Here is a 19,383-nt window from a genome sequence, read left to right on the forward strand (position 1 = left end):
GAGTCAGTAGTGGAATATCATTGTGAAATACTTCTCATTTGTGTTCTGTATCTTTCAAAATTCATAATAAAAGGCAGAAAATGTTACTGTAAGGAAGATTCGTTTTTTATCTTCAAAAAACAGCTAAGTCTGTAAAGTACACAGGACTTATTTTCTTCACGAAAACCAGAGATGATCTCTTAATTTACAGTACCAGCCTATGAAAAAATACAATTCCAAAGTTTGAAAGCACTGTAGAAAAATATGGAAAAACACCAAAATCTTTAATAAAATATTGAAGTGTTCAGATTAACTTATCTCTTGATGTGCTTTGCAGTAGTCTCCAAACATGAAACAGCAGAATCCCTTAAAGCTCAAACAGAATTGAGTTAGGTAAAAACTTCATGTTACTTTCCATTCACAGCACAATGGCAGAAAGTGTTACTTGAAGATACAGGCATAGAAACAAGTTCCCATGATGACAAGAAGAAAATGATCACAAATTTATTGTAGTCATTTGGGCATGTATTGTCACCATATGGTAAAAGATAGATGACCTTAATAGATCATGCCTCAATAGAAGTATCTCACATTTATACAAAGAAGAGATTTCATAAATATAGTTTCCACCCAGCAGTTCATAGGCACCTTAGCTAACTACAGACATGGATTATGAGGCTCTTTGCACTCATATTCCTCTGCAAAAGAAACCTGCTCTTGTAGATGATTCATCATAGCCTGGAAAAGCACATTAAGGAGCTCACTTTACCGTAGTTGAAAACTGTTGGGCTTTCCACAAGGATTAAATGCCACAAGAGTTCCAAAAACAGTCTCCAAATAACACTAGGGTTATCACTTTATAAACCTCACAAATGTAAGTGTTACTATGAACCCTTCCCATAGCTGTAACGTTAAAATGTTTAGAAACAACTAATTAGATCAAGAATTCTCAATATTCACGTTTGGGTTTTAAGAAGTATTGCATAAAGATCAGTTATGTGGCTCATCCTCAGACATCCCTTCCTGAATTCAGTCTTCTGCTGAAAAATAATCTTCATCTCTCACTTCTCTGTATTGCATTGCAGCCTCCCCCTCCGGTTCAAAGCTGGTCATTTTTATATTCAACCTCTCTGCAAGCTTCTGTGCTGCAAGCTTGGCTTGCATTTCCTATTAAAAAAAAAGACACAAGTTAGAAAAAATGTTTTTGTCATTTTTATCCTGGTTGTAAAAAACCCAACCAACCAAAGGAGAAACTTGACACAATGATATTAATAACTCCAAACTGGATTCAATTAGAATATCTAATAACTAACAAAAAAATATAAATTTATTTACATTTAATACTTAACTGCTCTGTCAGTATTTGAAGACAGGTGTTGTTGTGGTTCTTTTTGAGTTGAAGACCTGAAATTCCCTTTATGACAGCTCCCATCTCACTTCTGCCAGACCAAAATCAGTCTACACATCAGCTTTGTACGTAACCAAAAGCAATAGCAGTGCTCTTCATTCAGCAACTCCAGCAAAAAAGTCCTTCATTTTACAAATAAATTAGCTTCCTTCAAGTGTCAATGACAAAATTAGCAAGGGATTGTAAAATAGTAATTAGCAACAAACACTTTTACAGCAGCACCTAGTTTAAAACATTAGCTCAGCATCATTTGGGAAATCAAAATGGAAATCCACTGTAAAAGAATTTAGCAAGCAATTGCCTTAAAATGAAAGAACTTCACAACTTGGATTCTTCAGGCACAGAATAAACTAAGCCAAAGGCAGCTGCTTGTGTATCTAAAGAACACTGAATACCACTAGCCCTTCATTTATGGAAGGGCCAAAAAATGAATTAAAAGCTAATACACTTTTATACATACTTTTATTTCTAGTCAAGAGATGAAGAGATCATAATGAGGTTAGCATAACTGCACACAAAGAACCACACTAGATGTTTAATGCAGGAATAGCCACTTCAGAAGGGATTCATAGATATTATTTAATCACATCATTAAGAGACTCAAATATAGTCTTCTCAAAGTCTAGCAATCTCAATTTTACTATCAAATTCAGAAGTATCAGAAGATGCCTTTATGCCTTCCTCTTATTGTGGTGGGTTTTTTGTTTGTTTGTTTGTTTGTTTTGTAAGGGTTGTGGTAATTCAATAATTACTTTTCCAGATAAATCATAAATTCTTACCTCATAAGCTTCTTTTTGCTGTATCTGAATTGCTATGGACTCCTCTATGGACAACAGCTTCGCAGGGGAGTGGTGAAGCGGTGGTAGCCGAGCTGCTGTGATGTCATTCAAATGTTTCTTATCTCTAAGTCTTCTTTCTTCAGCAGTCATTGGAGAGCCAGACCCCCCCGGAGACTGACTGGGTGAGGAACCACGCGATGATCCACTCTGCTCTCCTGATAATCTGGAAGTGATAAAACACTGAGGTTGTGACCAACATTTGAAACACACCGCAGGGAACTTCAGTTCTAAAACTTACTTTCAACACATAAGGGTACAAAAGTTTAAAGAGCAACTGAAGTGTAATGATGCCGTTCTCAAATAAACAAGCATAGGATCATAGAGGTTGGAAACGACCTCTAAGACCACCGAGTCCAACTGCCCGCATATTACCAATACTGCCCACTAAACCACGTCCCTCAGTGCCACATCTACCCTTCACTGAAACACCTCCAGGGAAAACTAAAAATATTAACCTTCTCCTCACCTAGTAGCATACAGCTACACAGGAACAGTGTCACAATTGCTCCAAACAGCAGACAAAAAACAGACACCAATTAATAGGCAACTACGAAACAGCAATGCCATGGGAGCCAAGGGAAATAGATATTGTTATTACTGCCAATACTCACAATGAGAATTGCAGATTCACAGAGATGCAGGGAAAGCAAAGGGCCACTCGCTGTTGATATTTGACAAGTTCTGCCGACTGTTTAACAGTTCTACAGCTTAAGCTACGAAGTTTTATGAAGATTTATGACTTTTTTCAAACTGGTGGAATTGGACCACCACTCAGCACTGAGACTGCAGCACTGAATTAAAGAGCCGATATATCAGCACAGCACGTTGTATGACTTTAAACCTCCTTATCCACCACAATAGAATAAACCCGCCTTCCTTTTTCTGCAACATTTCCAACCTTAAACAAGTGGATTATTTCTATCTAAACGGATTCTTCTATTCCATAATACTTACGCGTTTGTTTTGAATTTGCTTTTTTTTATGACAGGGTTTTTTGCTCTGGACTCCAGAACTTCAATATAATGCGGTGTCCTGGGGTGCAGGCTTCCAAAAACATTGCCCTTATGTTTTGGCACATTCTGCTCTTTTTCCAGTACTTTTTCGCTGTTATCCCCATCTCCGATGGTGACTTTTTGAAAGGCATCAACCAATGTGTCCTTACAGTTGTCTAAATCACTTTCTGTACCACCCTCAGTATTGTTCCGGGAGATCTGCTGTTCACTGTTCAGGTGACTGCTTGGGGCCGATTCAGTGATAGCTTCACAGAGATTCCGATCTTCTGTAGCAGTCTTTATTTCATCATTTCTGCTCCGAGTCCTCTGATGTTCCAAAGCCGTACTTGTGGGCTCTTGCCCCAGACATTCTCCCCCCTGTCCTTGGGAAGCAGTCTTAGGAACTTCAGCACGCGAACCGTCACTGAGGACTACAGGCTCCTTCTGGTGCAGCGTGTGCTCGCTGAGGGCGAGGCGCTGTTTCCCGGTACGAGCCTTGTCCTGTTCTGCCTGGAACTCCAGCCTGACCGCGGACAACAGCTCTGCAGTCCGTGCCACCTCTTCCTCTTGTGAGATGGCACACATCAGCTTCTCGGCGAAATCGGAGATCTTCTTGCCCTTGTCTGGGAGCTTATCGATGAACTTCCTGAAGTAATAAAAAGCGATTAAAAAAGAATAACAGCACGAGTTGTTTAACTGTGTCTGTGCAATCCTATTTCACTCTGGCATACAAAGCTGTTCTACCAGAGCAGTTATCCCAGGCTCCGGTTCTTCCAGCAAGCATCTTCCTGTACTACAAGACTTCCGAACGCCGCTGAGACAGACACAAAGCACTGACAGCTTCGGCCGCTCACACCGACAAGGCGGGTACCCCTTCTTCCCACCCACGCGCTGCCGCAAGGCACTCAGCGTGCCATCTCTCAGCGTTTCTACGCGGGTGACACGCGGACGTCTCCGTCCCCGCTCCCGGCACCAACTCCGCACTGTGACAGCGAACGCCCGCGGTGGCAGAACCGCGCCGGCCGCGCCCCGCCGGACGGGACGGAGGGCGGAGAACAGCCGCCCCGCCGGCACGGCAGGCCGCGGCCCCGGGCCCTCGCTCACAGGACATGCGCCCGCGCGGAGCGTGACGCAGACGGCCCTGAGCGGAGCCGCGCTTACCGGTCCGCCAGCAGCCGCTCCTGCCGCCTCAGCATCTCCCGCAGCTCGGGGAGGCTCCGGCCCCGCAGGGAGCCCGCCGCCGCCATGCCGCCCCGACCCCAAGCCGCCTCTCCGCGGGGCGGCCGCGCGGGCCCGGCGCCACCGGCACCGCTTCCGCAGCCGCGCGGGGGCCGCCATCTTACCGGAAGTGACGGCGGCCGCCGGGGCCCGGCGGAGGGGCGCTGCGGAGGACTGCCGGGGGGTGGTGGGGACAGCCGCGCAGGTGCGGCGCTGAGGGGCGCGCTTAGCGGCCGTGCCCGTCTCAGTGCTCGTCTCCAGCCTCAACGGCTCTGTGATTGCCGGGTGTCTGAGGAGCCTCTAGCAGAGTCCGGATTCCTGCCGAGGACTGAGCGCTCAGCTTTCCAGACATTCGTTGCAGTTTCTCTTTTCACCCCGCACTGACGTTTACACGTGCTGAATAGAGACCGAACGCAGACCTCAGCGCAGAGCGGGCGCGCTCGCTTCCAGCCTTCGTGGCCACACAGGCGCTGAGCGCGCTGCTGAGCGCTGCCCGGTAGGGCCCGAGCCGCGTGCGCGCTGCGGGGAGCAGCCCGGTCCCGTGGTGCACGTAATGGGGAAGAGCTGGATGTCTCGGGCCGTTAAAGCAGTTGCTGTACGAGCAGGACGGCCGGCCGGCCCGCCCTGCAGGGCCGCAGGAGGAAGCGCGTTGAGATGGCTGCGTGCCCCTCTGTTTGTGCAGCTGGGAGGGCTGAGGGAAGTGAGAGGAGCCAGGTGGGCAGCTGCATGGAAAAATAGCGTGCAGGGGTGCCCGGCTGCAGGGACCACCGCACTGCCTGTTATGTGCAACTGGGATCGTTTCCCATGGGAAATCCCTCAGGAAAGTTTTCTCAAGAGTTCAGGAAAGAGGAAAACGCCTTTTTTTGTTGCTGGGAGATCACTTAATGTTGTCAAACACAGTTTTGTGAATTGTAATGCTGTCTTGTGCTGGCTGCCACTTGCAAGAAGGAATGCTGTAACTCAACTTTTAGCCTCTTTCTCCTGCGCGGATCGGAGAAAATAGAAAGTTGGGCTTGGAAACTGATTCTGCCTCTGTGTGAGTGAGTGTAAAAGGAATGATCTCACCAGTCTGCTGCTCTGCACCTCGGTGATGATGGCTCATCTCGGTCCAACTGCTGTAACTACACGTGCAGAAAAGTAATCCTGGTGAGTTTCAGCTTATCTCCTCACCTGTACAAACACAGAGAAATGGAACAAAAGATGAAGAGAATGAAGTGTTCTAATAACATGACTGCTGGGAGTCATGGCTAATAGTTCTGTATCCTCACTTGGAACCCCAGGCCTCTTTTGTCCCAGGTCACTGGGAAGTAGCATTGTTCATCTTTACATTTCATGGGAGTTAAGTTTTGGAATACCATAATCTGTTTTTGATGGCACACAGTTCCATAATGATGAACTAATGGCTAACATTTGACAGGTGCTAGAATGAAAGTTTTCTTGTTTATGAAACAAGGGGCAGCATCTAGATGCAATGCAATCAAGATACCATCAATTTGGATACAAATGCCAGGAAGGAAAAGTAGATGGATGCTTTCTCAGTCAAAGAGAAGTAGTATGGAGCTCTTGTGGAACTGAGGAAAAATTACAAACTTTAGCCTTGTTTGTCCTGGGGAAGAAAAATCCTTACTAGCCACACTCTGAATGTGAGTAATCACCATGCAGCAGGAGCTAGTACAAGATTAGCCTTGGGACTTTGCTCTTTTCCTGTGGGAAACTGATACATTGCCACTATTCGCAGTACTCAGCAATATCTTTCTGTTCAGACCTTATGTGGCCTTTTGATTTTAGGCTTTATTTTGTATCATTTATCCCAACAGTTGATCAACACTCATGTGAGCTAAGTATATTAAAAAACTGCGTTGTTTGTTTTTCATTAATTATTTCTTATGTAATAGTGTGGTGTTAGGACGTTACTTCAAGAGCTCTTATTAGGCACTGTTTTCAGTCTCTTTTCTGTCACATACTTAGAACTGAATTTATTCTACAATAGCATGCCTGTAATTAGTATGCAATTTAATGCTACATCTATGAGAAAGTTAAATTATTAGAATAGCAATGAAGAAAATCAAGTATATGAAGAAAAGAATAAACTATATGAAGAAAGCACAAAATGGGTATTCCAGCCAGATGGCATTTTGAGGGAGGTAGCCATGACTTTTTTTACAGGTGGGAAAACTTCCTGTCAGAAATACACAGGTCTACCCAAAACTGGTATTAAAGCGAACGCTACCAAGAGTGTTACCTTATCTGTTAAGGGTATCATTTTCATTGTCCTTCTATCTCCCATTTTAATAAATAGATAATTATTTTCTTCACTAAGAAAAGGAAATTTAAGAAATGAGGCTCTGGTGGGAGAAAACCTACTTTCTGTTTCCCTGCTCCTAGGTGGAAATACTGGCAGGGCAGGCAAACTGGAATCAAGCCACACGTACAAAATAAACCACTCCTGAAATAACAGAAAAAAAAAATGTATGAATATTTAGGACTAAAATGATTTGTTTTCGTTTCATTTTAAAAAATAAATTACTGTAATGACATATCACAATGATTTATCTTCTATAACCTCATTTCTGTAAAACACAGCAAACAAACAAAACCTACGGGCTTCTATACATTTTTTAGTGCACCAGGTCCCTTTTACATTGGGGAGTTTTCCCATACCTCAAGTTGTAGATGACTGCCACAACCTTGTCTTTTTCTGCATTTCTTCCCTGTTGTGGTGCTGAAGCTTAGGGTTGCAAGGGCCTTAGACTCATCAGGACTCTTCTTTTACAAGTGTAAATAGCTCCAAGAGCTGAATAGGAAGGAAATAGGATACAAGTGGAATGAAACTGTCAGTGTGTGTCTCCATTCTGCGGAGCAAGTATTTTCTGTACAGAATTACACACTTACTTCACACAATACTTCTTACCTGTTTGCTTATTTATCCATGTCTAAAAGTCTCCAGATGTCAAAATGAGGATTCAAAGCGTCTCTCAAAAACTTGAGAATGCAACTCACAGAACCCTATTTTGTAGTTCCATCACTGAGCATGATCTCAGTAGGATTTTATGATGTACTTTTGGCAGCCTCTGCTGAAGAGACATATGCGGGAAGATTAATGAGGTAAAAGCTTCACATTCTACAGCTGAGTATTGCAAACCACTAACACTGTAATTGTCACGTTTGGAAAAACTCTTTGTAATGAGTTGACGTGGAAGATAAATTGCTATTATCAGTGAGTGGATATGAACTTTAAAAACAACAAGAACATCAAAACACTGGGCCACATTCATCCCAATTTCATTCTTCTGAAAGCTGGAGGGCAACATCCCAGCTGCAGTCAGGTGTTATCTGTGGGAACTGATTTTACTCATTTATTTGCAAGTGAGAGTGTTATTGCCCACGTCTTGTTTATCCTCTGCAAGTCAATAGCTCTTTATTCTACAAAAGAGTTCATCTACTTTTGCTACTTGGCTTTGAAGGGAGCCTTTAGTCTTTAGCTAGGGAGTGTCTTCCTGTTCTCAAGAGCACATCTGCCAAAGGAAATACTGACAGGGATTCCAGGCTGCAGAGAACCACTTTTGCATTCGTACATGTTTTGAACAAACAAGATTACGTAGAGTAAAACTTGCAAGGCTTTTAGGTAAGTTTATTTCTGAATATTTACACAACAGAATAGAAATTTTAAATAGAATATTTATTACAGTTTATCCTTTTCAAGTCTTACATACAGGCTGTTTTAAAAGCATACAATGTAATTGCACTATTTACACAGCATATATGAAAACTGTATCCCAAAATACTTTCCAGAAGATCTGGAATAAATCACAGAATAACACTTACCATGGTACAAATGAAGTCATATAATTGACTTATATTTAATGCACTTCCTGGGACCTACCTACATGGCTTTTATTGATGTTTACAGAAATTTTACTAGTTTCTAATGTTATACTACTAAGCATTTCAATCTCAATTTGACAAAACTTGTACTGAAGTGTTAAAATCTTTTCAGCCAGATTTGTTATTATCTCTGCTAATTTACATTGCTATTGATTTGACTGGAAAGCTCTATATTTTCATGTAACACAGTTATATAAATACCGTTCCTCACCTGCTCTTCACAGCTACCAAATTTAGACCAGTAGTTCAATCAAATAATGGCCATCCAATGCACTGAATATCAAAATACAATACAGCATAAATAGAATTTACATGGAAAACTTGTGCGGGAAATACTTCTGCAGTCTGGGTGCAGTTTTGAGCAGATGATCACCATTTTGCAAGTCTCAAAGCTGAAGTATTTTCAGAGATATTCCCAGAAATATGTTCAAAGCACAAGGAAGTTCCTTTTGAAGTCTGTATCAAAACCTTCTGTTACTTCATCCTGCTCTCTACTACTACAGTCAGAGCATTTATTTATAAGACTCTGTTTTCTGAATTCTGGCTCAAACCAGACAGATCAATGAAGTGTTTTTACTTAATTAAACTTTATGATTAATGTATTTCACAACGACTTGCATTTCCTTTTACCTGTAAATAAAACCTGCATCAGTTAATCTGATTTTGAACGTAACTCACCAATCACAGTTCATAAATTCAATCCTGAAACCAGACTGTTTGGGCGCATAAAATGGTAACAGACTGATGATGGACTGAGGCTGCACCAATAATGCATATTAGTGTGGCCAGCTGGGGTAGCCTTCAGTATTTTTCTCTCCAAACCATATCGTCCACATAACAGCTAATAATTTTTGCTGCTATGGGCCACTAGAGGGAGATATGATTACACACATATAAAACTTGTGCCTGAAATTCAGGTTGGGCCATTACCCATCATCTTTTGGGTTCATCAGTAAACACTTCCATTTAAAATGTTTTTGTATTTAGAGTTCCACTTCAAGATCTTCACTGTACACAACCTAATTCATTAGTTATTGATCAAATTAACTGTTGTTTGGGAACTCAATCTCCCAAACACACTCAATCATCAAAACTTCAATCAAGAACACTCTATTTGGGATTAAGGCTACAGCTTCTCCACGTGTCAGCTGTTTTCTCATCTTTGATATTCCAGTATTTGGTATTCCTCTGCTTTGCACAATGAGGGTGCTTTGTCTGGAAGACCTTTTGTAGGGAGCAGAATTCTTGATGCTCAGCGACCTCCCTTTCAAGCCCTTTCCCACTTGAGAGGTATTGCACCTCTCCTCTGGGAGAAGCAACTTAAGTAAATGTGTGTTACAATTTCTGTTCACTAAGGCAACAGCTGTCTTCTTTTCCCTTTTGATATCTAGGAGATATTATTCACTCCATCACATGCAAACTAAACAGTTTCCGTTTAGAGCTATTAAGTTAACTTGGTAAAATTCTGAGTTTTTCTTTTTAAAAGTAATACTGAGCAACAGTTTATGTTTGTGACTTCTATCCCAATAAAGATTACAGCCTTACCTCAACAGTAGATAGATTGCATTTTTGTCAATGGCTCTGACTGCAGTGTTTCTTGAACTTTATGCATAATATAATCCACAATACTGCATCTGACTTTTTAGAAAGAATGACCATTTTAAGTTCTCAAGAGCTGATCAGGTCATAAGGAAAAAAATAGCTTACATGCAAATGGATGATGATCCAAGCATAAAAGCTGGAGAAGGTTGAGTTTCCCATTTTATTTTGCTTTTGCTTTAATTACACCAAGCAACTTGTGTTCCTGTGAGGTACTTGTACTGCATCAAAATATCCTCCACTCCATCCTCCAGTACAGGCTTCTTTACTTAATAGTTAAACAGCACAGTTACAGAATAAACAAAGTTTTCTAGCAAGTTAAGAAAACCATGAAAGAATGCATAAATAAGATTGGGAGTATGAGTTAAATATTATTATTTTAAATACAACTTTGAGTATATTAATTGAACAGAAAGTACTGAATTTAAGAACTTGCATTAGACTGGAGACAAAAACAATCACTTTATGCAGTCCTGTGGCAAGGTGAACACCTCCTGGGGTTCACATTCAGTACAAGAATTATACAAAACAACTTGTTTGTTTTCTATAGCAGTTGCTGTAATAGAAAAAACTTGCCACATATTGATATTAACAGGACTACAAGAAAACACTAAACTAAACTTGTTAATTTCAATAAAACTGGGAGATGAAAATAAAATGTAAAAACTAAGACTATATAAATAAATTCAGTAGTTAGATGCAGGCATTCTTCTGGTACTCTGAAGTTGGGGATCAGATTTTAAGAGTTTGCGGGGAATGAAATCATATTCAAAATCAAAATAATCGCTCAGGATAGTTATTAATGTGGGAATGGCAGGAACTGCAGAAGGTCACTGTAGGCAAAATGCTGTTCAGTGAGAATTCCTTCCTGTAATGCAAAAGTAATTTTAAAAAAGCAACGGGGATTTTCCTACCCAATCACTAGTGAATGTGTCACCAATGGTCTCTCTGCCCTGTGACTAGGAAGTACAAACTGCATATTCATCCAACAATGCAAAATCCATCATAAAGCTGCTATATTGCTTAATATTTTGAGCAACAAACACAACATTCATCTGCACGCGTAGAGGGAATTTCCTGAGAAGATCCCAGTTGCATTTCTCCCTCTCAGTAAGAGAATGCTGGCTCCTAGTCACCTTGTTCTGTGTGAATGGGGCCCTCAGTCACCGCAGGTCTCTATGGTAAGTATGAACAGCTCTCAATCTCTGTACACAAAGGAGGAGCTTTGAGATTAATGCCCCCTGCCAAGGTAGTTTTAGATTCTGTTTCTAGTAGTATTGAAAATAAAATAGAGATTCATTGTACAAACAGAATTAGAACACATTTGAAGAAAATCTGTACATCTATACAACCCCTTCCTTGTAGGTATTTGAAATGACACATTGCACTAGACAGCTTCTAAAGAAGCAATATAGACTGACGTTTCATTCATCCCACTTCTTGCCTATCTCTCTCACAGTTAATGTCGGTAGTAACTTCAGATAGGAAGCTACTAAAAAGCTGCTTTCAGGATAAATTTAGCAAGACTCCATGCTGCTGTTCTTCTCTATGACTTGATAAAAATTTATCTAATCAAGCTGCAAAGGCGCAAAATACTTGTTTGTATTTAGAAAGCACACTGACTTGAACGCTCAAGAGGTACTGTTCTTTGTGCTATATTCCAACACTCTCTTGAATGGGGTGTATGTCCTCATTGGTCTTGTGCTTTCAGGAGATCTTCCATTATCATTACTTGTACTGTTGAGGATACAAGAAAAATTACAGGGTTAATGTCAGAGCATCAGACAACTGGACTGAAAGTGGCACTGCAATGAACCTGTGCCTTGTTATTGATAGGCTAAAATTAAACTATCCAGTGTGTTTGGTATGTTCCATATTTATTTTATATAATGCCGCAAATAATATTTGATAAAAAACATGGCCATGCGAGTATCTACTGGAGATCATATTGGAATATCCAGCAATACAGCTGCTTGGCCTAAAGATCCTAAAGACAGTAAAATCAAATGTAAGGACACAATTAACTGTGAAGTATAGTACCACAAAATCTAAACAGCATAGAGGTCAAAGATAAATATAAAAACTAGGAAAAGCGTCAGATAACTGGGGCTGTGGTTATGTGAAAGAGGGACCCAGAGGGGACAACAAAGATGTTGGCATCCTGGGTGAAAAACAACAGTCTGTGACATTTCAGAGCCATTACAATATGCTTTAGGCTGAACACTGACATGAGTGTACTTTTAAACTAGGAAGGAAAATTTTAGTATGCATTGCAGCTTACTGATTTCATGTGCTAATTTACATCAAACAAAATGATTCAATTTGCAGGGCAGTTGAGATCAACTAGTTTACCTGGTGGTAGTTAAAGTAATATACAATGATCCTCCTTACCTTACTGTTCTGTCCTTTCTTGTGGTGATTTGCTTGGGGAGAGATTCAAGCCAAAGTTGATAGCATTGCTACCAGGGCTCAGTGTGACCCTGCTGCAGTGTTTGGAATTAAGGAAGGGGAGGTGGAGAAGGGAGGCCTGAACTTTACCCATCGTCAGAGAACAGAGAAAGGCATCTCAGTGTGCAGGAGATAATCTGTGCTGTTTACTTGGCAGTAATCCACTTAGAGCTAGGACAGTTCCAAAAATTTCTGTAGTTCTAGACTGCTACTGTTGGTGTTACCTCACCTTTACAGTGGTCTTTGACGCATCTCGTGGAACATAAAGAATAAATCATGCATGAAGCCAGCACTGAACAGGCTCAGGGCAGTGCTGTCCACTGTCTCCTGCTGTGGTGCTAGCAGACAGGATTCATCAATATTTTCCACATTTCACAAAGTCAGATCTCTTCACCTCTAGCTTTTCACGTTACTGCAACTAAGCACTACTCAAGGGGCTGTAATAAACTTGCATCTAAAACTGCTCGAGTCATTGAAGTACATTACATCTTGTATCTAGTGGGTGCTCTTTGAAAATTAGGAACATAGAGGGTGGTGAAGCACTGAAACAGATTGCCCCAAGGAGGCTGTGGGTGCCCCATTCCTCTGGGCAGCCTGGTCTGGTGGCTGGCAAACCTGCACATAGCAGGGGGGTTGAAACTAGATGATCGTTGTGGTCCCAGGCCATTCTATGATTCTATGATTTTGCAGAACTCAACAATCCACTCTGATAGTGTACTAAAATAGTGCCAATAAGAGACATTGTGAAGAAGTTTGCTATAAACAAGAAAATTGAAATACCTAGATGGAAGATCACATCCTACACCAGCATCTCTGGTTTCTACATTGGTCTTTGGTTGATTTTCCATTAAATACTCCAATTTATCTTGTAATTCTTTATTCTGAAAAACAGTGATTTTCAACACAAGTTTATTTTAATTATGTTAATTAGTTATGTTAATTAAATGAGAAAATACAGTTATAATCTGGCTTTTCTCCATAAGAAATAGTGTAAAAGTATTCACTGAGAAAATAAACAGTCCTTGTTTCTGGGGAATACAATAAAAATTAAATCAACCATCTTTTTTCAGCACCTTCTGTTTTAAGAACTTCTGATACTGTTATAAAATTGTATGATAACAAAGTTAACATGAAATTGTACATCTATCCCCATTCATTGGGTAGATAAAGTCATCACATGGAGCATGGATGTGGAAATATAGTGACCCTCATGACCACCAAAATCCCAGGCTACCTAATACCCATCCTTCTTGTTATCTCTGGCTGCTTACTGGAACCTACTTCCCTTTCAGCTCCAGGAAGCTGAGAAACAGCACAAACTGTCTCTATAATGGAAGTATCCAGACTTTGTATTACATACATTCATCTTATGACAGGTCTTGAATTTCAGCAAAGTTTTGTTTACTGAAGAATAGCAAATATATGAAGTAGACATGCATTTAAGCAGCAGCAGGTGACACCAGTTCCAATTTTATTGGGTTTCAGAAAATAATCACAATTATATAATGCCTTACCTCACACTCTAAGAAAGAAATCTTTTCTAAAAGCTGTATTATAAATAATTCCTTTTCTTTGACTTTCTTTCTTAGCATTTCAATCTGTGAAGAAAAATAAAGACATTTGGTCTAATGGGGTTGGGAAAAGGAGGAAGAATACTTAGATACTGCAGGAAGAAAAGGTGTTTGATTTTATTATAGTTTTATTAATGTTATTTGTTTATATAAAGACCATTTTCTTTTCTGGCAGTTACAATGCTACACTGATACACAAGACAGTTTGACCATTTCCAAATGCTGGGTCAGATTTCTTATGCAGTCCCACCAATCAATAACTTTTTAAAAATTTTGTGAAAGCACATTAAAAAAGACCTTCAAAACCAGTAGAAACATTCTCATCCTGCTAAAAAAAAGAATTATAAAACACTCAAAAGTACATTAATTAAAACAATAGCAGTACTGTCACCCTCCCTCCCAAAAATCCATACAGGGCAATGAAAAGCAAAGAAGCCAAACAGATGCATACATTAATCCAAAGTTATAAAATCACCAAATCAACTTCACTTCAGTTTTTCTGATTCCCAGTTATCATTCACACAATTATCAGTTATTACTGGAAAAAGGTAAAATGTAAATGTAATGAAGTATGTGCTTTCAGATGAAGTTACAGAATATACGAGTGCTGTCATCAGCCATCTTTCTATCTTTCCCAAAATCAGATATTCAATTTATTTTCTTTAAAGTGCATGCAAAAATCATCTATGTCATCTAAAGGTATTACTATTTCAGCCTTCTGATCACAGAAATCCGAAGCTTGTAGCATATGCAGAATTTCAGAGTGGTGCAATGATACAACTCATTTTGATCTTCATAATTAATTACAAATTTTGTTTAATACTATGACTAAATTAAGTCACTTGGTGAACAGCTTCAGTCCTACCAGTAAATTCCACCTGAGAAAAGATACATGGTTCTTTTACAGTTTTTAAGATGACTGAAGCCAAGTGTGGCTATAGGATCAGAAGAGGGTTTTGTCCAAGAGTTAACTATTCTTGCTTTTGAACATAATACAGCCTATTCTGTTTTTGGAGGAAGACTCTAACAAATTGCTTCCTCCTCTTCCCAAACACAAACCCAACTCCAAAAAGACGCTGTAATTTGGCAAGTATGCTACTGCTTTTACTCTTTTTTTGGTGAAAATCCTGGCAGAATGGGCAACAGAACTCCCTGTCTCCTTCTGACATATTTACATAACATCAGTCAGAACCCGCTACATCAACCTATTTTGGCCTTCTAAAGAACTATGCCAGAATTGTAAAATATGCCTTCTCTTTCCAACATGTGGAGAAGAGCCAACATTGTTTTACATTATCACACACAGACAATCATATTCTAGCAGTAAAACAGAACAGAGCAATAAGACTACGCAGATTACAGATATGATAAGGCTATAAATTAAGTAGTTTATATAAAACCTTTTGATGGATCTTTACAACATGATGAAATCAGTCCAAGACAGCTGTACAAATCAAACATATTTCGTAGAAATAAATTCAGCGGTTGTTAAAATTGGAGGGGCTCTTTCAGGGCCAGGAAAACAGCAGTACTGCAGCCTCCTCCCCAAATGCAGAGTGACTCTGTGAGGCCACTGCAGAAGGAATGCAGGCAAGAACACTGCAGGGCACCCCTCCCTACATACAGGCATGCTGCAGCCCCCAGCACTAGTTGCCTGAGCATTACTGCTGACCAAGGGCTAAAACAACTCCCAACAAATTTCTGAAGCAAGCTTAAGCCTACCCACAGGCTTGATGTGGATGACACATCCCACCAGAGTAGTTTACTACAAAAGTTTATTTACTGAATAAAAATATGAGCACACATTGTATCCTGCCATTAGCATAGGGATGACCAAGAGTGAACAAGCCAGATTTGATTACCCTTCAAGGTGGACATTCACTTACAAAAAGCAGGAATTAGTTTGGAGGATTATGTTACTGCATTAAATAAAGTCTTAATTCAGTTTATTTAAATAAGACACACTGCATAAAGTAAAAGAGCGATAGTTTCCTTCAAGAGAGGAATGTAACAAGAACAGTAGCTCATAATGCTGATATTGGGTAAAAGTTCTTCAAAAACAATATTAATTACTTAATACCTAATGGTATTTTGGTGTTTGTTTGTTTTTTTTTTTTTCCATTAAAAAATGTTAGTTATAGCAAACTAAACTTAAGATAATAATGCTTACAGCACCATGAATGTATATTCCACAAAGCCAAGTCTTGAGAGGGTCTTTGATCCACGGAGTGGTGTAAAGTGAGAGGAAAAACTAACAGATGACAGAGCAATAGATTTTGACTTTTCATTGAACATAAGGTAAGGACAAGGAAAGGAGAAGCAGGATAGTTCAAACACAATGTTGAACTAAGGGCCCAAGTGGTGGCCAGGGCAGTCTAGCATTATAAACAAATTAGTACAAGTAAAAGACTGTGAACTTCCTTGGACTGACTCATTGCTGGACTGACTCCAGTCCAAAAATATCACCAAGATCTTCCTATGTTTTCTTTGAGCAATACCCAAAGCCTATAATCCACCTCATCCTTGCTGTGTCTGCAGACTTTAGCATGCCAATTCAGCAACTTGCTCCCAAATCTGGATTTTACAAAACTATCCTCTCAGATTTCTCCATCATTTTCTACAAGCACTACAGAAGTATATCCTTCAGCCTCTCTCCTTCCAACCTTGCCCACAAATGCTCAGACTTTTCCCTAGCACTCAGTTCTTCCCTGCCTTGCACTGCAAGATTCACTAGCCATTCTTTTCCCTCTGATTCTCCACCAGTATTTCTTTACACTCACAGTAAGCAATCAAACAATTTCTTTAACAACATAATTTGTATTAATGACTCAAACCATTCCTTTGGAGACAATTGTCCTAACCGTATAATTATGAATTTAGCAATCCTGGGACACACCATCAACCTTTGATCTTTTACTTCATTCTCTCTTAGCAAACCTACTCAAGTGCATTTATTGCTCCTGCCTTTCCTTTTCATGTTAGGTGACTGCTGACTATTCTAGAAATTGGGAAGGGAACAGCAATAAGGCCCAAATGACAGTATTGTAATTTACCTGGTCTTCCAAGGACTGAGAGGCACCATGTGCTTTTCAGCAATCCATGTGCCCACCCCACTTCAATTCCCCCACACTTGGCACAGGAAAGAAGGGCATCTGATCTCTCTCAGTCATGGCCAGATCCATAAAAATCCATGCAGATTGTGTTAGGTGTACAGCTTGCATTGCACATATCCAGTGCAATTTACAGTGATCTGAATCAGCACATTAAGACTTTGTGGGCAATGTGAATGCTGCTGAATTTATCTAATAGCTGAGAAATAATATCGCCACAGCACATTTTCTCCAAGCTCCCCCCACTCTTTGCCACAGTCCTACTGCTGTTACAACCTCTGTATATTCTCCTTCTTCTAAAACCTCAAGGTCACATTTCTCAAACTCCACCAAATTCCAGACAGTAATCTTTTCTTGCAGTATCTCCCAGAAAATTCAATTCTTGTCCACCCTATCAATGAAGATATATTTATTTCTCACTGTAAAACCCTACAGGTTTGTCAGTATGTCTCCTCAAATACCAGATGAATTTGTCATGCTACTTGAAAGGACAGTGTAAATACTTTCTGGGATGAACAGCACTTCTGAATTTCTCTTGCTCCATCAATCAACTTAAGCTAGATGTACAGGCCAACAGCATTAAATTGATTTCATGGGTAGGACCACTAAGAACAGTCGAGAGGAGATTCATGAGACTTAAAAGGAAATTCTGGAGAAGTAAGCAGTGTTATTAGAAAGGAAATCAAAAGAATTACAAAGCAACTAAGGGATAAAGGACTGAAAGAGAGAATTCAGGTGTTCAATCAAAGAACATTGATAAAGTCTGAAATAGCAAACCTGATTGTATTCTGCATAATTAGTCATAATAGTACTGGAGGCTTGAAATACGCAGTGTGTTATTGAATTAGAACAGATCCAGCTGTTAGGTAAATTCAACATTTACCACTTCATACTGCCAATCAATTTAAAATATTTATCAGAATATGACAATGCTATTATAGTTAAGTGTTAGATATTGTTCAAGTATAGTGTATTTTCCTTATAACACTGATACAGAGACATTAATACACTGGTCATAAATATAACTAAATACAGGACAAACATACATATTACGTTATATAAAACAAGACAGACAAGACATTGAAACGTCAGCCTGAACTCTCAGAGACACTTTCTGTATAAGGAAAGCAAGATTTTACTCAAGATTCCAAAATTTCGCTGGAACTTAAGTAGTATTTATCAGAGTCTTGTGTTAAAATTTTGTTCAGGCTACATAATACAGCAAATAGGAATGAGCACCTTTTAAAAAAAATCCTCCTAGGTTATACTGTGTGACCCCTCAATACTTATTGCTATTTTAAAACTCCTACTTTGTATAAAGAAGTAACAACTGATTGATTCAAATTATTGCATTGTTCTAAACTAGTCAGCTGTATGAATACATCACAGCAGTCTTTAATGCGCACCTATTGCTGAGGTAGGCCCACAGGGCCAAGATGTTCTAATGGACTATAAACACCCACACCTTGTCTAACACTTCAACCCAACTATTTAGGAACTACTTCAGAAATGCATAAATCTCCTAATTAATGATTTGGCCAGACAGTTCCTAACTGAAAGCACTGGTGGTATATAGATATAAACACTCTCACCAAAACACAGTCGTGCTTCTTCTTTTGCCAGTAGACAAGCAATGTATTGCATTGCTCAAGTCCACTGAGACGTGCCAAACTCATGAACAAAGCAGGGCAGGGAGGGGGTATTATTTATGTTCTGCCATATATCTTCTTCTTCCAGGCTCCCAAGGTGGCTTTCTTTCTGCATTTGTTCTTGTGTCTTTTCTTTTTCCTTTTGTCTTTGTTGTTTTGGTTTTAATATACGTACTATATAAAGCAGATTCTGGTTAATAATAATCTGGCATCTGTCTGTGGCTGATAATTCCATCTTCTCATCCTTCTGTGTAGCTTCCTTTACTTGACCTAAAATTAGAACTGTACTTCCATATTAAAGTTGGCTATTTTTCAGTTTGTCTGGAGTTCTTGATAGAGAAGTTTTCAGCTGGTTATTAAGTCTTTAGTGGGAAAATTTCTTCTTTATTCTCCATTTGTGCAAATAAAACATCATTTGCTCATTAGTATTTTGTCCTTTCATGCAAGTATCTTCCACAACAGAACAGGATACAGCTTCCCTCTGGTGTTTGGTCACCCTTTATTATCCAACGAATCTGAGACTAAAGCTGGAGAACAGCTCATGGGCCATCACCTAGAGACAGTTCAATTCAGTAGTTAGGGAATTCCATGTGAAATCTTAGTTCCATAGATAATTTTGTGCCATGGAATCAAATATCCTTCTCTCTTCTCAGTCCCCTTAAGAACAGCTGCCTATATCTGCATC

At 39.8% G+C, this 19,383-nt stretch overlaps 1 protein-coding gene across 7 annotated transcripts in view; it reads right to left on the reverse strand.

The window, feature by feature from the left end:
- Window positions 1-242: 242 nt before the first annotated feature.
- MYZAP (myocardial zonula adherens protein) overlaps window positions 243-19,383 on the reverse strand; it is a 72,761-nt gene continuing 53,620 nt past the window's right edge. For 5 of the 7 annotated variants that reach the window (XM_025154014.3, XM_046899317.1, XM_025154012.3 and 2 more), the window contains 3 exons: window positions 13,883-13,966; window positions 13,149-13,249; window positions 8,047-11,657 (listed from right to left, as the gene is read on the reverse strand). In XM_025154014.3, the coding sequence (XP_025009782.1) occupies window positions 11,552-11,657; window positions 13,149-13,249; window positions 13,883-13,966 (291 nt within the window). In that variant the 3' untranslated portion in view covers window positions 8,047-11,551. Of the gene's footprint in view, window positions 1,147-2,166; window positions 2,390-3,180; window positions 3,865-8,046; window positions 11,658-13,148; window positions 13,250-13,882; window positions 13,967-19,383 lie in introns of those variants that run through there. The other 2 variants (XM_015278918.4, XM_040706905.2) reach the window with 2 other exon arrangements.

The sequence above is a fragment of the Gallus gallus genome, chromosome 10, assembly GCF_016699485.2.
Source record: "Gallus gallus isolate bGalGal1 chromosome 10, bGalGal1.mat.broiler.GRCg7b, whole genome shotgun sequence".
Taxonomy (NCBI): domain Eukaryota; kingdom Metazoa; phylum Chordata; class Aves; order Galliformes; family Phasianidae; genus Gallus; species Gallus gallus.